This window comes from Drosophila ananassae, chromosome 2R (genome assembly GCF_017639315.1).
Source record: "Drosophila ananassae strain 14024-0371.13 chromosome 2R, ASM1763931v2, whole genome shotgun sequence".
NCBI classification, from domain to species: Eukaryota; Metazoa; Arthropoda; class Insecta; order Diptera; family Drosophilidae; genus Drosophila; species Drosophila ananassae.
The window spans coordinates 1,286,333-1,302,333 of NC_057928.1; the positions used below are offsets into that span (position 1 = coordinate 1,286,333).

Below are 16,001 nucleotides of genomic sequence, written 5' to 3' on the forward strand. Positions count from 1 at the left end.
TTTTGTTTACTATTTTATTTTTTCATACTTACCAACGCATAGATTAGGTGGAAAATTCAAAAGATAAAGGTATTGCACAAAAATAGATAAAACGAAGTAAAGTTGAAAGATTTCCCATATTCGTGCGCATTGCACTCTATTAAGGCACAATAGTAAAATGAGCCAAATTACATAAGTCAAAGCCAGAAGATCGCGCCTATGAGCGATCGTCGAGACAAGCCCTATTAGTGTTATTTCAAGACCAAATTTGTAAAAGCCATAATTAAGCAAGTATTTAAGTAGGCCTGGGAAATCACGTTCAGCATCTAATCTTGTAATATAAGGAAACAATACTTTTCGATCCTTTTTTTCATACGTTGAGTAATGTATCAAATAGTCCCTCAATTTAACGACAGCATGTAATGATGTCACAATCATATAAACTATATAGGGCGAAATATAGCGTAAATGGATTCCAAAATTTTGCCTAGTTTTCTTTAAGCCCATCCATTCCGCAAAATTTACGGTATTATTTTTCTGTAAAAGTAAAATATATTATAATTATAGGACATAATAAAATTACTTTATTACACATTTATAGTTGTATATACGTTCATCCAAATATTTGATTTGATAAATCATTTTCATTAATACTAAAACAGAAACCCAAAATGTAACTGTTCTAAAAACAATCCGTCTTAGAAATCGATTCACACATACGCTCATAAGTGATAACAGTATTAAAAATATATTAAAAAAGCAAACTTCCGATATGGCACAGAAAAATGAAGCCATTATAACACCTTTAATCATATGCATTTCTAAAAATCCCCAAGCAATTATTTTTCCTGGTCTGAATAATTTGCGACCTCTTGAACGAATTTTTCGATACCCAGCAGAAAAAAAAACTTTCCACGATTGCTTATGTGTGTCAAACGAGCTATGTTGAGGGACATTTCCTAAAGCTACAGCAATCTGTGAATCTTGATTTTTGAACTCCGAGGGTTTTGGTCGTCGTACAGAATCCATGAAACGACGATGAAAGTAATGAAGTTGGACCACAGTAAATATTACTGTCAAAGTGGGTATTAAAAGATGGAAAAACAGATCCTTTGTTTTAAACCGCCGCAAACCAATATCTGTTTGTCTAAATCGAGGAAATCGAAAACATATAAAACAATTATTAGTGTCCAAAGGAATGTGATTCGTAATGTGCATATTTGGTACATTGCAATGAAATAAAACATATAAAGAAAAACGCAATATCCAAGCTTAATATGAATTACAATTATTATATAATCTTTAAATACAAACCAAAAAGTAAAGCTGCTATTGCGCTAAAATCAAAATATAAGTATACCACTTGTGGAGTCAGACAGTAGCCACTACATCTACTGCTTAATAAAGCATAAGTGTATTCTTATTATTTATTTTCACGTTTTTAATCACAAGCAAAATCTTTCTCGTCCACTTTGCTTCAACTTTTCGCCGACTGTCGTCGCATGCAGACGTGTTTTTTATTGTGCTCCGGGAAAAAATATTCAATAAAATCATAAAAGTACAGTGACTGGTCTAAGAAATCTACAATAACGCGAAAAGACGCTTTTTGCGATGAAATCGCTAATGTTTATATTGATTAATTAATTAATTAATTAATATAAAACACAACTCTCAAAACTCAAACTAAATCAACCTCGACTGCAATGAGCTCAAACGACGTTCGCACACAACGTCAACGTGAGCAAGACGAGAGACGGCTCTCAGTACAAAGAAACAACGCGTACTTCTCTTTTAAAGCAACCGAAAACCATGCAAGCTCTGATCAAGCTCGGTCAATTACCCCCAACTTGACCGAATTCTTAAACGTAGAGAGCGAGAGAGCGCGTTCCTGCTCCCCCTCGATACCATCGATGTCTCTGCAGCCAAAGAGTGCAGTAACTAGCACCTCAATTTCTTTGACAACGTCAACAGTAACAATAACAACAACCGCAACTGTATCTACAGCGCGTTTAACGACGTCATCAGCTAGCAGCGCAAATAGTAATACGTCCGCGCTGCCCGAAAACCAAAACAAAAACAATGACTATATTAAGCCGGCTGTGCAGACTGGCATGGATCGCTACATCCAAATCAAAAGGAAGCTGAGCCCCCTCAATTCCAAACGCAAAATAACCCGTGGCAATGCTAGCCTAGCAGCAAAAGAAACGCCCATTAACTCAAACCGATTTAAAATCTTGGCAGACGCCGATGAGGTTGAGGCGGGCGAATCCACTGAAGTTGAGAAAAGGAAGCCAAAACCTCCGCCTATCTATATACGCGAAAAAAGTTCCAATGTTCTTGTCAACAAAATTATTGAGCTTATTGGTAAGGATAACTTCCACATAATACCCCTTGTAAAGGGCAACATTCAAGAAACAAAAGTTCAAACGAAGTCTGAAGATAACTACAGAGTATTATCAAAATATCTTACCGAGAATAAAAAGAACTTTTACACATATCAGCTAAAAAGCAGCAAGGGCCTGCAAGTCGTACTTAAGGGCATAGAGCCCGAAGTAGCGCCTGCAGAGATAAAAAAGGCGCTACAGGAGAAGGGTTTTAGCGCCAAGACAGTCTTTAATATCCTTAACAGGGATAGAAAGCCGCAGCCACTCTTTAAGGTTGAGCTCGAACCAGAAACCAAGCTCCTGAAGAAATACGAAGTGCACCCAATATACAATCTTCAGTACCTGCTGCACCGCAGAATTACAGTTGAGGAACCGCACAAACGCAATGGCCCGGTACAATGTGCGAACTGCCAGGAATATGGCCACACAAGGTCATACTGTAAACTGCGCCCGGTGTGTGTAGTTTGCGGAGAGCTTCATGACTCCGCACACTGCCCAGCGAACAAAGATGACAGCAACTCGAAAAAGTGCGGCAACTGCGGTGGCAACCACACTGCTAATTATAGAGGATGCCCAGTCTATAAGGAGCTGAAAAGTCGCATCCACCAGAAAGGAATAGCTGCCCGCACCCAAAATGGACAGTTCACGGCGTCCAGATCAAACCCTGAAGTCTTCTTCTCGACACCAGCCAGATCCTCACTAGGACCCATTAACTCTGACAAAAATGTGACATACGCAAGTGCCTTAAAATCAGGACTGGCGACACCTGCCTCAAGAAGCTCATTTCTGCAATCAGCATACCAAGAACCGAACACGGCTTAGCAACATCAACCAACAGATCAGCCAAAAGGCAACTTTGAAGCTATGATATGCAGCCTACAACAAAGCCTGACGGAATTTATGTCGTTTATGCGCACAACTATGCAAGATTTAATGCGAAACCAAAATCTATTGATTCAAATGCTGGTTTCACAACAATCCAAATAATGGCTTTCCTACGGATATCTACGTGGAACGCTAACGGCGTTTCGCAACATAAACTTGAGTTAGCTCAATTCCTACTCGACAATCATATCGATGTAATGCTGCTTTCGGAAAAACACCTTACAAACAAATACAATTTTCAACTACGAGGATATTCATTCTACGGAACAAATCATCCAGATGGTAAAGCACATGGTGGGACTGGAATTCTAATCAGAAGCCGCATAAAGCACCATTAAACAAATTTGCTAAAAACTACCTACAGGCCACATCTATAAATATACAACTAAATACTGGCAACCAACTTACACTAGCCGCCGTATACTGCCCCCCTCGCTTCAATATAGCTGAAGATGAGTTTATGCAGTTTTTCAACACACTTGGAGACCACTTCATAGCAGCAGGAGACTACAATGCCAAGCACACACACTGGGGATCCCGTCTCGTGACTCCAAAAGGGAAGCAGCTCTATAATCCAATTATCAAAGCCAAGAACAAGCTCGACTATGTTTCATCTGGCACACCAACATACTGGCCGGCAGACCCAAGGAAACTACCAGATTTAATAGACTTTGCGATTACCAAAAACATCCCTAAAAATCTGATAAGTGCCAATTGCCTATCGGATCTCTCATCTGATCACTCGCCTGTCCTGTTTATTCTACTGCGACATCCAGGAACATTGGAACAACCATTAAAATTGACCTCACAGAAAACCAATTGGGTTAAGTACAGAAAATATATCAGCTCAAACATTGAGCTAAGTCCTCATCTCCACGATGAAGCCAACGTAGACAGCTTTGTTAATTCACTTGAGTCTGTACTCGTCTCTGCAGCTCGAGCCTCAACATCGCAAACTATAAATACACAAAGCAATAAAAAGACAAATCTACAAATCGAACAGCTCGTCCTCGAAAAGCGGCGTTTACGTCGCGAGTGGCAATTCCACAGATCGCCATCTGCTAAGCAAAGCTTTAGACATGCCTCACGTCAACTTACTAAAGCCCTACAGCAAGAAGAAGATTATGTCCACCGCCGCTATATAGAGCAATTGTCAACTTCTAGTACAAAACACTCACTATGGAGAGCTCACCCAACTCTAAGCTCACCGAAAGAAACCGTGATGCCTATTAGAAATCCCACAGGCGGCTGGGCGCGCAGCGATGCAGACAGAGCCAGCACGTTCGCCAATCACCTTAAAAATATCTTCCAACCAAATCCGGCCACTAGTGCCTTTACTTTGCCGACTTTACCATATGAGCCTCAGCTTCAACATGAACCAATCGAGTTTCGCCCAAACGAAATCGCTAATATCATCAAAAACCAACTAAATCCGAAAAAATCACCAGGCTGCGACCTCATAACTCCCAAAATGATCATTGAGCTTCCATATTGCGCCGTCTGCACTATCACCCAGCTCTTCAATGCCATCGCAAAACTTGGCCACTTTCCAGCGAGATGGAAAAAGTCAATTATAATAATGATAGCAAAGCCGGGAAAAGACCACACAATTCCCACGTCGTATAGACCTATAAGCCTACTTTCATGCTTATCTAAACTCTTTGAGAAATGCATTCTGACTCGAATAAACACATACCTAAGGATCCAGGAAGGAATCCCGTCACATCAGTTTGGGTTTCGTGAAAAGCACGGAACAATTGAGCAGGTCAACCGGATAACAGCAGAAATTCGGAATGCATTCGAAAAACGCGAGTACTGTACCGCAATATTTCTAGATGTCTCTCAAGCATTTGATAGAGTCTGGCTAGAAGGTCTAAAGAAAATTTGCTGTGAGGTGCAACACAGATATATCTGACGAATTCACTGTTGGAGCCGGAGTTCCTCAAGGAAGTGTACTCGGACCAACATTATATGTTCTCTACACAGCAGACATCCCGACAAGCACACGACTAACAACATCTACGTTTGCTGATGATACAGCTATTCTTAGCCGCTCAAAATGTCCGATGCAAGCAACTGCGCAGCTAGCTCTTCATCTGGTGGATGTTGAAAAATGGCTATCAGACTGGCGAATTAAAGTAAACGAACAAAAATGCAAGCACGTTACGTTCACCTTGAATAGGCAAAACTGCCCGCCCCTTACGCTAAACAACACCCTACTCCCGCAAGCAAACAAGGTAACATATCTAGGAGTACACCTCGATAGAAGACTCACATGGCGTCGGCACATAGAAGCTAAAAGAACCCACCTAAAGCTAAAAGCCAGCAGCCTTCATTGGATTATCAACGCTCGGTCTCCCCTTTGCCTTGAATATAAAGTCCTGCTGTATAACTCGGTACTTAAACCTATATGGATGTACGGCTCCCAGTTATGGGGGAATGCCAGCAATAGCAATATTGACATAGTCCAGCGAGCTCAGTCGAAGATCTTGAGAACAATCACCGGGGCACCGTGGTACGTTCGCAACGAAAACATACATCGCGACTTAAACATTCTTCCAGTCAAAGATGTGATCGCAGAACAGAAGGAAAAGTACTTTAGCAAGCTATTGTCGCACCCTAACCACCTGGCGAGAGGTCTAACAAGGTTGAGCAACCAATCACGACTTCGTCGCAATGACCTACCCACCCAGCGACCGTCTTGAGGAACGCGCAACCAGAATGCAGTCTTAGTCTGCTGTTAGTTAAATGTTAATGTTAAGATTTGAAAACTTATTGTTAGTCTCAAAATTAAGAGAAGATCCAATAAATAAAAGCAAAGTTTAATTAAAAAAAAATAAAAAAAAAAAAAAGCTTTGCTTCAACACACCTAGATTTCCTAAAACATTTTAAAGTAGCGAGCATTCTCTTCGCCTAATGTCTAGGGCGGGCTCTCACTTTCGTTTCTAATGTACCATGTAGCATGTACCCATGCTTGTGGTACCCCCCTAGGATTCCACAGGAGGGATTCTCCCTTACAAAAATATCACAAAATCACAGCACCTAAATGTATGCTATGAAAATGTAACTCAAAACCTGTTGCTCCGCCCACCGCCTCTCCTCCTTTTCGTCCCTTGGGGGCCCCAGGGGGGTACCACTTGTATGGGTGGGTCGACCCTCCAAAGTTAGTGGGTCGTTCATACATTTGGACTCGATTGGGGCACTCTAAATGGGTCAAAACAGGATTTTTCCTACACGTTAAAACGAGGGACATCAGAATTCATTTTAGAGGTATGGTCTCTTGAGCAAAGTTTCTTATTTTGAACCCTAGAATCCAAAAATCATATGTGCCTAAGCGATTTTTCAATCGACCCACCCTAATGCATACATATATAAATAAGCAATAAGATCTTCAGTTCTTAATCGGTCCGTTATCTATTGCATACATACTCGTACATATGTACGTTCTACTAGGAAGTGCATAAACTTGCATTACTCTTGGACCTCATTCCTACTTGGGAATCTATGGCGGAATTTCTGAAATAGTGATTCAGAAATTTACAGGCAGTGGATTTAGCGTTGAACGCATACGCGCCTGGCACTCAGGTGAAAAGATGTAGAGTTGAAAATAACAATAGAAACTCCCTCCATCTCTAATTTACCTACCTCTGCTTGTCCTCCGCATGCCCCTGATTTCTGTCGTTGCCCCTTTATTGCCGCCTTTGTGATGCTCGGAGACTAGGTCTTTCTCAAAAATGTCTTCGAAATAGCCTTCACCTATGTTATTGTATCTCCGCTAATTGCCGCAACATTGGAAGATATGACAGCCTGTTATATTTTTCACGGTTGTTGTTTTGCGCACATTAGCCTCTTCGCCGTCTACGTCCAATGCATTATTTCCCCAATGGCGATACAGTCCTGCTGGCTACAGCGAACATTCTTCTTCGGAGTCGAGCTGGTGCCATCGATCCGAGCCGAGCTCTTTTGAATTCTGTATCGCAGGTACACCTGATTACTTTCCTACTGGTTAGTCAGTTGCAGCTTCCGAAATACAAATCGTTTATGGGAGTGGAATTGGCGATACCTGCTTTGCGACAGACGGATTCAATTTTGATAAACTTCTGCGATCTCACTGCATTGAATATTTTACTTACTAAAGCTGTCTTTGCCGCCAATGTCACGAACCTCCAGCAAAGCTTCAGTATGGATGTTTGCAACTGGATCCAGAGTTTTCCCAACACCAGCGCATAACTTTGTTTAGCGGAGCAAGCTGCTGTGTCTTGGGCAAAATCAGACTCAGCTCTGGAAAAAAGAGGAATTCTTAGAGCCAATTGTGAAGAGGACGATGGCGGAGCTCGATTGCAAGGCTCATGTCCGATTTCTTTTAAGCATTTTTTCTTACGCTTTATGGTCCTGTTATTACGAAGGCAAAATTTTTTTCTAGAAGCCATGCCGTGCGAGATTGTCCTGGGATGAAAGTCATCTTCATGTGGACATAACAGCGGTATCCAAGTAAGCGTTCTATATAAAGATGAATTTAACCGCGAAACATCCGTCTTGGTGAAGCGTTTTTCTGCGACCGAATAACCAAAAATGTCTAACAAGATTTGAGCGTAAGAAAAATATGCTTTCTGGGGCCTATCGCAAGAAATTTTTGGGTCCATTTTCGATGTAAAAAATGAGTAGTTTTTATGTTGTAAATATAGTGATTTAATATAGGTTCTTAAGTTTTAATGAGACTTTATCTATGAGACTTTAGGCGGCCAGATCCGAATTGATTCGGAAAGATCCAATATTTCAATTCTTAAGTCTAAAAAAGGCTTTGGCTTCGCGGGCTATACATGCTATATAAGATGCTATATGGAAGGAAGTCTTTCACTCTGCTGACTTATTATATTTCGTTTGCACTTACAAGAGCTAACCACTTAAGTTTAATCTTGTGACGGTTTTTTTTTGGTTTTAAAGGTCTGTTGGTTCAGTGTAAAATTGGTGTATGCGCATGCTAGATCTCCCTTCTTTTTAAAGCTTAGGTTATAAAATTTCGCTGTTTTCTCTGTAAATATATGTAGTTTTAATGTGTGTATGGAGACTTATATGCTCCAAATAAGTATAACCACGTTGTTTAAAAACTATTAATATTTATTAAAGATAAACTGCATTAATAGGGTGGATACAAAGATTTTGGTTTAATGTATTGGTTGTGTATATTAAGATGATTCCTCGAAGAGTGAAGCTTCTTGTGGCGAGTAGTCTTTCAGTATGCCCAACGGGTTTTTAGATACCATGGCGAAGAAGTATTTATTCATTGCTATTTTAAATTGTGTCGGTTGACTCGCCACAGTACTCCCTCCTAGACTTCACGGAGCAAAGCGAGCAGGGAGTCTAATTGTACACCGGGGTCTTGGTGGGGAGGTTGTTTCCGTGACTCTCCAGCCTGTAGGTCTGGTCCTTTATTTGGTGGTTCCAGCGTTGAGCTTTTGTCTATCGAATGTTGCATTATTACGAAGGCAAGCTTGAGGCGGTCCACTGATACTTTGACTGTTCAAATGAACCGTCGTATGGAGGTTGAAGTGAAGTGCGTACGGTTGGTGGTTTCCAATTCCTTAAATATAAATGGTTTGGAGGTGTCATGTTGAACTGTTTGTGCTGGACGGATCTCTTGCATGATTTTTTTCAATTTTTTGGCATATTCCGTTTGGGATTGTATTTTGTTTGATTGGTGGAAAAACTCTCCCGGCAAGCTGAGCGTAGTTCTGTATACTAGCTGTGCGGATGTTGCTTGAATGTCCGGTTTGTATGCTGTGCGAAGTCCTAAAAGAATGATTGGTAGTTTCTGTGGCCAATTCGCCTGGTTTTTGCTCATGATGGCAGCTTTTAATGATGGATGTTGTGGATGATATGCGGTTGTACGTAGGTGATTGATTCCCAGTAGCCTTGATAATTCATTGAATAGCCTCGATTCGAATTGTCTGCCTTGATCCGTTGTAATTCGAGCCGTTATTGCAAATCTGGAGATCCAGGCTTGCATGTTCAATGCATGTTCAATAGCGATGGCTTCTGGCCACCTCGTGTATTTGTCTATAATGGTGAGGCAGTATCTGTACGGGCCAGATTGTGGTAGTGGTCCAATAAGATCCAGATTGATGTGCTCGAATCTTTGGTTGGGTAGTGTGAAGTGTTGAAGAGGTGAACGAACGTGACGGGTGATTTTTGATCTTTGGCAAGGAATGCAGTATTTTACGAACTCGGAAATTTCTTTGTGCATGGAGGCCAAACGAATCGTTGTATTAAAAGTTTTACACTTGCCTTAACTCCACCGTGTGCAATGTTGTGTAGCTTCTCAATGATTTTGTTTCTAAGTGGCTGTGGTATGAAAGGCCGTACGCTAAAAGTAGATACATCGCAAATTAGTGAGTGATGTGTATGAGGAATATTTACTGATTTTAACTGAAGCGAGCTGGTGTTGGAATTGAGTAGTTTTTGGAGTTCTGGGCAGCGTAATTGCGCATTGCTTATTTCATTAAAATTAATGCAATTGTCTCGGATGGCTTCGATGCGGGAAAGCGTATCTGCGGTTGTATTTTCGTCTCCTGCTACGTGTCTTATAGATGTCGCGGGGATGCTTTTTCGGGTTTTTGATCGAAGGCCTATACTAAGGGTTTGTGGTCTGTACGGATGTGAAAAACCCTGCCTTCCAGCATGTGGCGGAAATGTTTTATTCCGAGGTAAATTGAGTTCCCGATCGTATGTGACGCTTAATGCAGAATAATCAAATTGGTTGGTATTCCGAGTTGATGACTTGATGTAGAACCGCTCCCACTGCTATTTTGCTCGCGTCTGTGCTTAGCGAAAGGTTTGCGTTTGGTGCAGGATGTGCCAATAGTGCAGCTTGTACTAAAGAATTTTTGCAACTTTTGAATTTGTCGATTGTTTCTGTTGTCCAGTTGATTGGGGTCGAATCATTTTTCTTATTACCTGGTATAAGCTGCACCAGTGGAGCTTGATGTTGAATAGCATTAGGGAGGAATTGTCTATAAAAGTTGATCATTGCGTGGGTAATGGGAAATTTGTGATGGCTTTTACCTTGGTTTGTAGAGGTTTAATACCCCTCTACAGATCTCTCTAGAGGTGGTTAATTTTATGTCCTAAGAACTCAATTGATTCTTTTCCGAAACTACATTTGCTGGGGTTTATCGTGCTGGGTTTGTACTCGTGCAGTTTCTCGAAAACTTGGCGCAGATGGATATGATGTTGTTGTATGTTGGCCGATGCGACTGCTATATCGTCGAAGTAAGCAAAGAAAAATTCTAAATCTCTGAATGCTTTATGCATATAGCGTTGAAATGTTTGAGCTGCGTTACACAGTTCAAATGTCATGTGTGTGAATTCAAACAGACCAAATGGAGTTGTTATGGCCGTTTTGGGGATGTCTTTAGGTTTTATAGGGATTTGATTCTATGCGCGGTTGAGATCGATCTTGGAGAAAATAGTTTTTCCATAGAGCACGTGTGTGCCATCTTGTATGTGTGGTAGCGGATGCCGGTCCGGTATGGTTTGCGCATTTAGGGCGCGGTAGTCACCGCATGGTCTCCATTCACCAGTAGGTTTTCGTACCATGTGTAAAGGTGAAGCATATGGGTTTTTAGAAGGTCTGCATACTCCCATGTCCATTAAATATTGGAAATCGTTCTTTGCTGCTCGGAGTTTCTCTGGGGTCAGTTTTCATGGTCGCGCGAAGGGTGGTGCTCCTTTGGTGTCGATGACGTGGGTGACGCTAGTCGTTGACGATGGACGATGTGTGATTGTGTTAAATTGTGTGATGTCTTTAAATTCCTCTAACAGTTGAGCGAATGCGTTGGATGTGTTGAATGTTTTAATGTGTCCGGGTTGGGAGATCAGAGTACCCTATCCCCATGTATTTTGGACCGCTGAACACGAATCTGAAGTCCGTTTTGGTCCTGAACGTGTACGTTTCTTTTTCAAAAAAATTTTTTTGAAAATTCGTCAGCCATATTGAATTTGGAAAATCTGACTTTAGATTCGTAATCAGCGACCCCAAAAACCCCTAAGTACCCAGTTTCATGAAAATCCAATAAATTAAAAAAAAGTCGCATACCTCCAAAAACGTAAAACTTTTTTTGAGGTTAGGAAGAAACGTACTTGTGCAGGACCAAAACGGACTTCAGATTCGTGTTCAGCGGTCCAAAATACATGGGGATAGGGTACTCTGATCACCCAACCCGGACACTTTTTTTTTTTTGTGTGGCTGTGTAATTGATCAATTTTGATGTGTGTGGATACCACAGCATGTCTAGCGTATTTTGGCATCAACTAACTAAGCCTCCTTGATGTTGACAAGGAGGTTGTAGTGGTGTAGAAAATCGGATCCAATGATTGGAGTATTTGTGTCAGCAATAACAAAGTTCCAAGTGTAAGGACGACGTAGTCCTAGGTCCAGTGTCAAGCTGATGGTGCCGTACATTTTTATTTCTGTGCCGTTTGCTGCAAAGAGTTAATGGCAATTGGCATTTTGTATATTCTTGTGAATAGTGCTGGATGGAATGATCGAAACGTCGGCTCCTGTATCGACTTAAAATTTTCTACCAGATTGGGCGTCTGGTACGAAAAGTCGGTTGCAGTAAGAAATTTTGTGAACATTGATTTGAAATGCTTGATGATAAGAAGAGGCGAAATTTGCATTTAGTTTTTTTGGTCGTCCTCGTTGAACACTGTAAAGGAGCATGGAGGAGGACGTTTGATCCAGTAGCGTCTTACTACTGATTCGTCGCAAGTTGCCTTGGTTTGCTGCAGTTGGCAGAGTAAGTGGCTTAGGCGGCTGTCTCCGGGCTGAATTCCAGTTGCGAGTCTGTCCAAACGTACCATTTCCGAGTACGTAAACTTTTAAAGGATCGCTTCCTTTATGGTGGAATAAGGGGCTATTTCGGGTGGATTGTTGGCAAGATCGTGTACTTGTTCCAGGTATTTTGGGTCTGCGTAGGCGATGACTGCAGCGAAATTTTCCTGTTATTTTCATGTACCAAGTCCTTGTAGTGCGAATCAACCTTCTAACTTCGTGAAGAACATTTCTATGTTTGTGATTGATTGTAAATTTGGAAACGGCGTCTTTCCAAATACGGATTGGTTCATGTCCGTACTAGAGAATTGCGCGCGTCTTGCCCGCCAGCAAAGTCTTCGTTTTCGGCCATGTTGTGAAATACTTGTGTGTATGTACTCAAGACCTTGATGTGATTTGGAATTTGTTCTAGTTGTCGAGGGTCACCAATTATGGAGACTTATATGCTCCAAATAAGTATAACCACGTTGGTTAATAACTATTAATATTTATTAAATATAAACTGCATTAATAGGGTGGTTAATAAGATTTTGGTTTAATGTATTGGTTGTGTATATTAAGATGATTTCTTGAAGAGTGAAGCTTCTTGTAGCGAGTAGCGAGTTTCAGTATGCCCAAAGGGTTTTTAGATTCCATGCCGAAGAAGTATTTATTCGTTGCTATTTTAAATTGTGTCGGTTGACTCTCCACAAGGTTATGAAATTTAATAAATTTTATATCCATTTAAATTGTATATAATAAATGTAACTATTAAACTAAAAAAAAAAATTAGCTAAGGCTGATTTTTGTTTTTACACAAATGATTTTATAGCTCTTGGTGGAAACATTTTGTTTTTTATATATTCACAAAACAATATATTCGCACGCGAGACACACATAAGTTACTTTTTCCGAAACCACATCAAACCTGATTGGAGCGAAACCTGATGGTAGATTTTTTTACGAACTTTCACTGATAACAAATTTTTCTTTTCATTGTCAATTCAATGATAAAAACTGATAATCTGATAAGAAATGCACTGCAATGGCATTCTTTCTTTTACATTTTAGTTTTACTCTTTGAAAATAAATCGACATTAATAATAATGAATATCAATGCATTATACTGTTCTTTAAAAAATGAGTCAAAAAAAGAAAGGAAAGTCGAAGCACAGCCGAAGTTGGGAATCAATTTTTAAAAAACAGGGTTCAGTAGCACGAGTCGACAGCTCCAAATCAACCAAAAATGGGAAAGAGGAGCACAAAAATACATTCAGAACAGGCAGCAAGATCAGGAATGGACACCAAGAAAAAAGAGAGAGAAACCGCTGCAAAGATCGCCGGAGCAACAGAGCACCCCAGGACAAGGATATAATTCGAGATGGCAGGCCGAAACACAGCAGCAACAGCAGAATCGGCAATGGAAAGCAAGAACCAGTAAACAACGCAGTTCAGGCATGCCACAGGTACGGAGGCATGGACCATTAGGCAAGAGGGCGCAGGAACCCCTGGATGCGGGATGTGCAGCATGACAGGGTGCGGGAAATACTCTGCGGTCTCAGGCATAGAGAAAAGAGCACCGATTGCAAGGTGCTGCCTCTGAAAACTAATAGGAGGATTGTCAGATGATGATCAGCAGTTGTATCAGCAGAGATCGAAGGAGCAGAAATGAAGGTCATGTTAGATACAGGGGTATCTAATTTAGAGACCTTTAGATTTGAGAGGCATCTCAAAATTGTCAAAGTTATTCGAAAAATTAATAACTCCTCATTTGCAACACCTATGCTCATCAATAATTTCTCCATGTCAGCATGGTTTCATTAAGCGTCGGTCAACCACCACTAATTTATTGGAGTTGACATCCTTCGTTTTAGATGGCTTTCAAAAGGGACTTCAAACTAATGTTATTTACACAGACTTTAGTAAACTCACTCTTGTTGAGTAAACTAAATCTTTTGGGATTCTCAACCGACCTCATTACGTGGATCTAGAGCTATTTAAATGGAAGAACACATTTCTTATTTAAAAATCAATACTCCCGCTTAGTCCGTGCCACATCTGGAGTCCCTCAAGGAAGCCATCTTGGCCCATTACTATTCACTCTTTTTATAAATGACTTGCCCCCATCCTTAACGAACGCGCTGGTACTAATGTACGCAGACGATATTAAGCTTTGTCTGCAATATAAGTTCCCGTCTGCCCAAAACAGACTCCAGTCCGATCTCGATAATTTTCAAAAATGGTGTTTAGCTAATGACTTAATACTTAATGGATCAAAATGCAAACTTATGTATTTTTATCGTACTAGTCCCCACCTCTGGGACTGCCTTAGAAAAATTAATTCAGGTTAATGATTTTGGTGTACTTTTACGTGTACGCTGAATGAAAAACTGCCTCGCTGAATGGGAAAATCTTGGGATATTGCCAATATAAGTGACCAGTGGCACTACCAACCTTCTTAAACAGCACTAATATTGATCTTATAAATTAATAAAGCCAGTCTCAAACAAACCTATTCTGAGCTCATTTTTTCTCTATGTTCAATTTTTTCAACTGCAAGTTGCGGCAACAAACCAGCAATCAGCTTCTGTACCCTTTTCTGAGCCTAATCATTACAAATTAACACGTTCTTTCTGTTACATACATTCATGTGAATTCATGTGAATTCAACATATAAAATATGACCAATATTTGATGGGAGCGAGAACTATTGGAAAACAAAATTAATTAATTAGTAACAAAAAGGTTTAGCAAAGCACAACAAGAAACTCTAAATTAAAGTAATAACCAGAAAGTGAAATGACCCTTTCAGTTAAGTTGCATTTTATATCATTAGATATATATCGGTTCGGATTAAGTGGCTATTTTTTATAAGAATTTCAATTTTCTACAAAAAAAAAGTTTGAAAAAGCCCCAAGCATATTTAAAATTATAAAGGCTATATCATTTCCTGTCATCAAAAACAGCAAAGTTATGGCATTTCCAATCGTTAAGTTGTATGGCAGCTATAGGATATAGTCGACCGATTCAAATTATAATATGACAAATAAAGCAAAAATAAAATTTTACAAACATTCAAAATTTACTCACATTTTTTTTTGCACTTTTAAATATATTGACCAGTATTTGTCAAAATTATCAAATTGATAAGTATAAATAACTGTCAATATCGTCATGGCGTAAAATATAAGAAAAATCCAATATCCATACAAAAATTTAATCCAAAGTTGAAGGGACATCTGAAAAACCATCAAGAAAAGCAGAAAAAGTGACATATAGCAAATTCTAAATCCTGTCATAGCATTGTCAATCATAGCACATAAAAATATCAAGAATATTAAAAGCCACATCCATATCCTTGTAATGAAATTAGATGTACTTTTAAATATATAAATAATAAGTTGTGGAGCCTGGGATTTTTCAAACAATAGATGTCCAGAACGTGAATGATGGGGTCCAAAAATTTGATGAAGCAAATTATCTTGTGTTCTATCTTCAACTTTTTCTTTAAAATATTGCCGTGAAGTTATCCAAAACACTAAAAGAAATCCAGTTTTTACTGTCAACGGGATCCAAGGGGGAGTACCCTTATTTTGCGGATGAACAAACCCAATTTGCTCCAGATTAAAAGTAAAACTCTAAAAAAAAACAAATGAAAAATTTATTTACAAATTTTAAGTTTAATTTATTTAGATTTAAAAATTAAACTTTTGAGTTTTTTAAATTAAATGAATTCATAATATTTATTTTAAAATATTTTATCTTTTAATAATATTTTAACAAATGGTAACTAGTGGATAATATTTTATATTTCAATATTGAATATATTTTACAAACAGCTCGAATCGCGGGGATAGATCCGAGAGTAAAGGATAGAAACCAGGAAGAGAGTTACTCAAATAAGACGTTAAGAATAAGAGACTCAAGGTTATAAGTTGGAC

At 39.6% G+C, this 16,001-nt stretch overlaps 1 protein-coding gene across 1 annotated transcript in view; it reads right to left on the minus strand.

The window, feature by feature from the left end:
- Positions 1-16,001, minus strand: part of LOC26514674 (piezo-type mechanosensitive ion channel component) — a 437,306-nt gene that overhangs the window by 266,770 nt on the left and 154,535 nt on the right. The window contains exons 8-10 of the mRNA XM_032453590.2: positions 15,151-15,698; positions 571-1,126; positions 33-516 (exon numbers count right to left, since the gene is read on the minus strand). Of these exons, the coding sequence (XP_032309481.1) occupies positions 33-516; positions 571-1,126; positions 15,151-15,698 (1,588 nt within the window). The remainder of the gene's footprint in view (positions 1-32; positions 517-570; positions 1,127-15,150; positions 15,699-16,001) is intronic.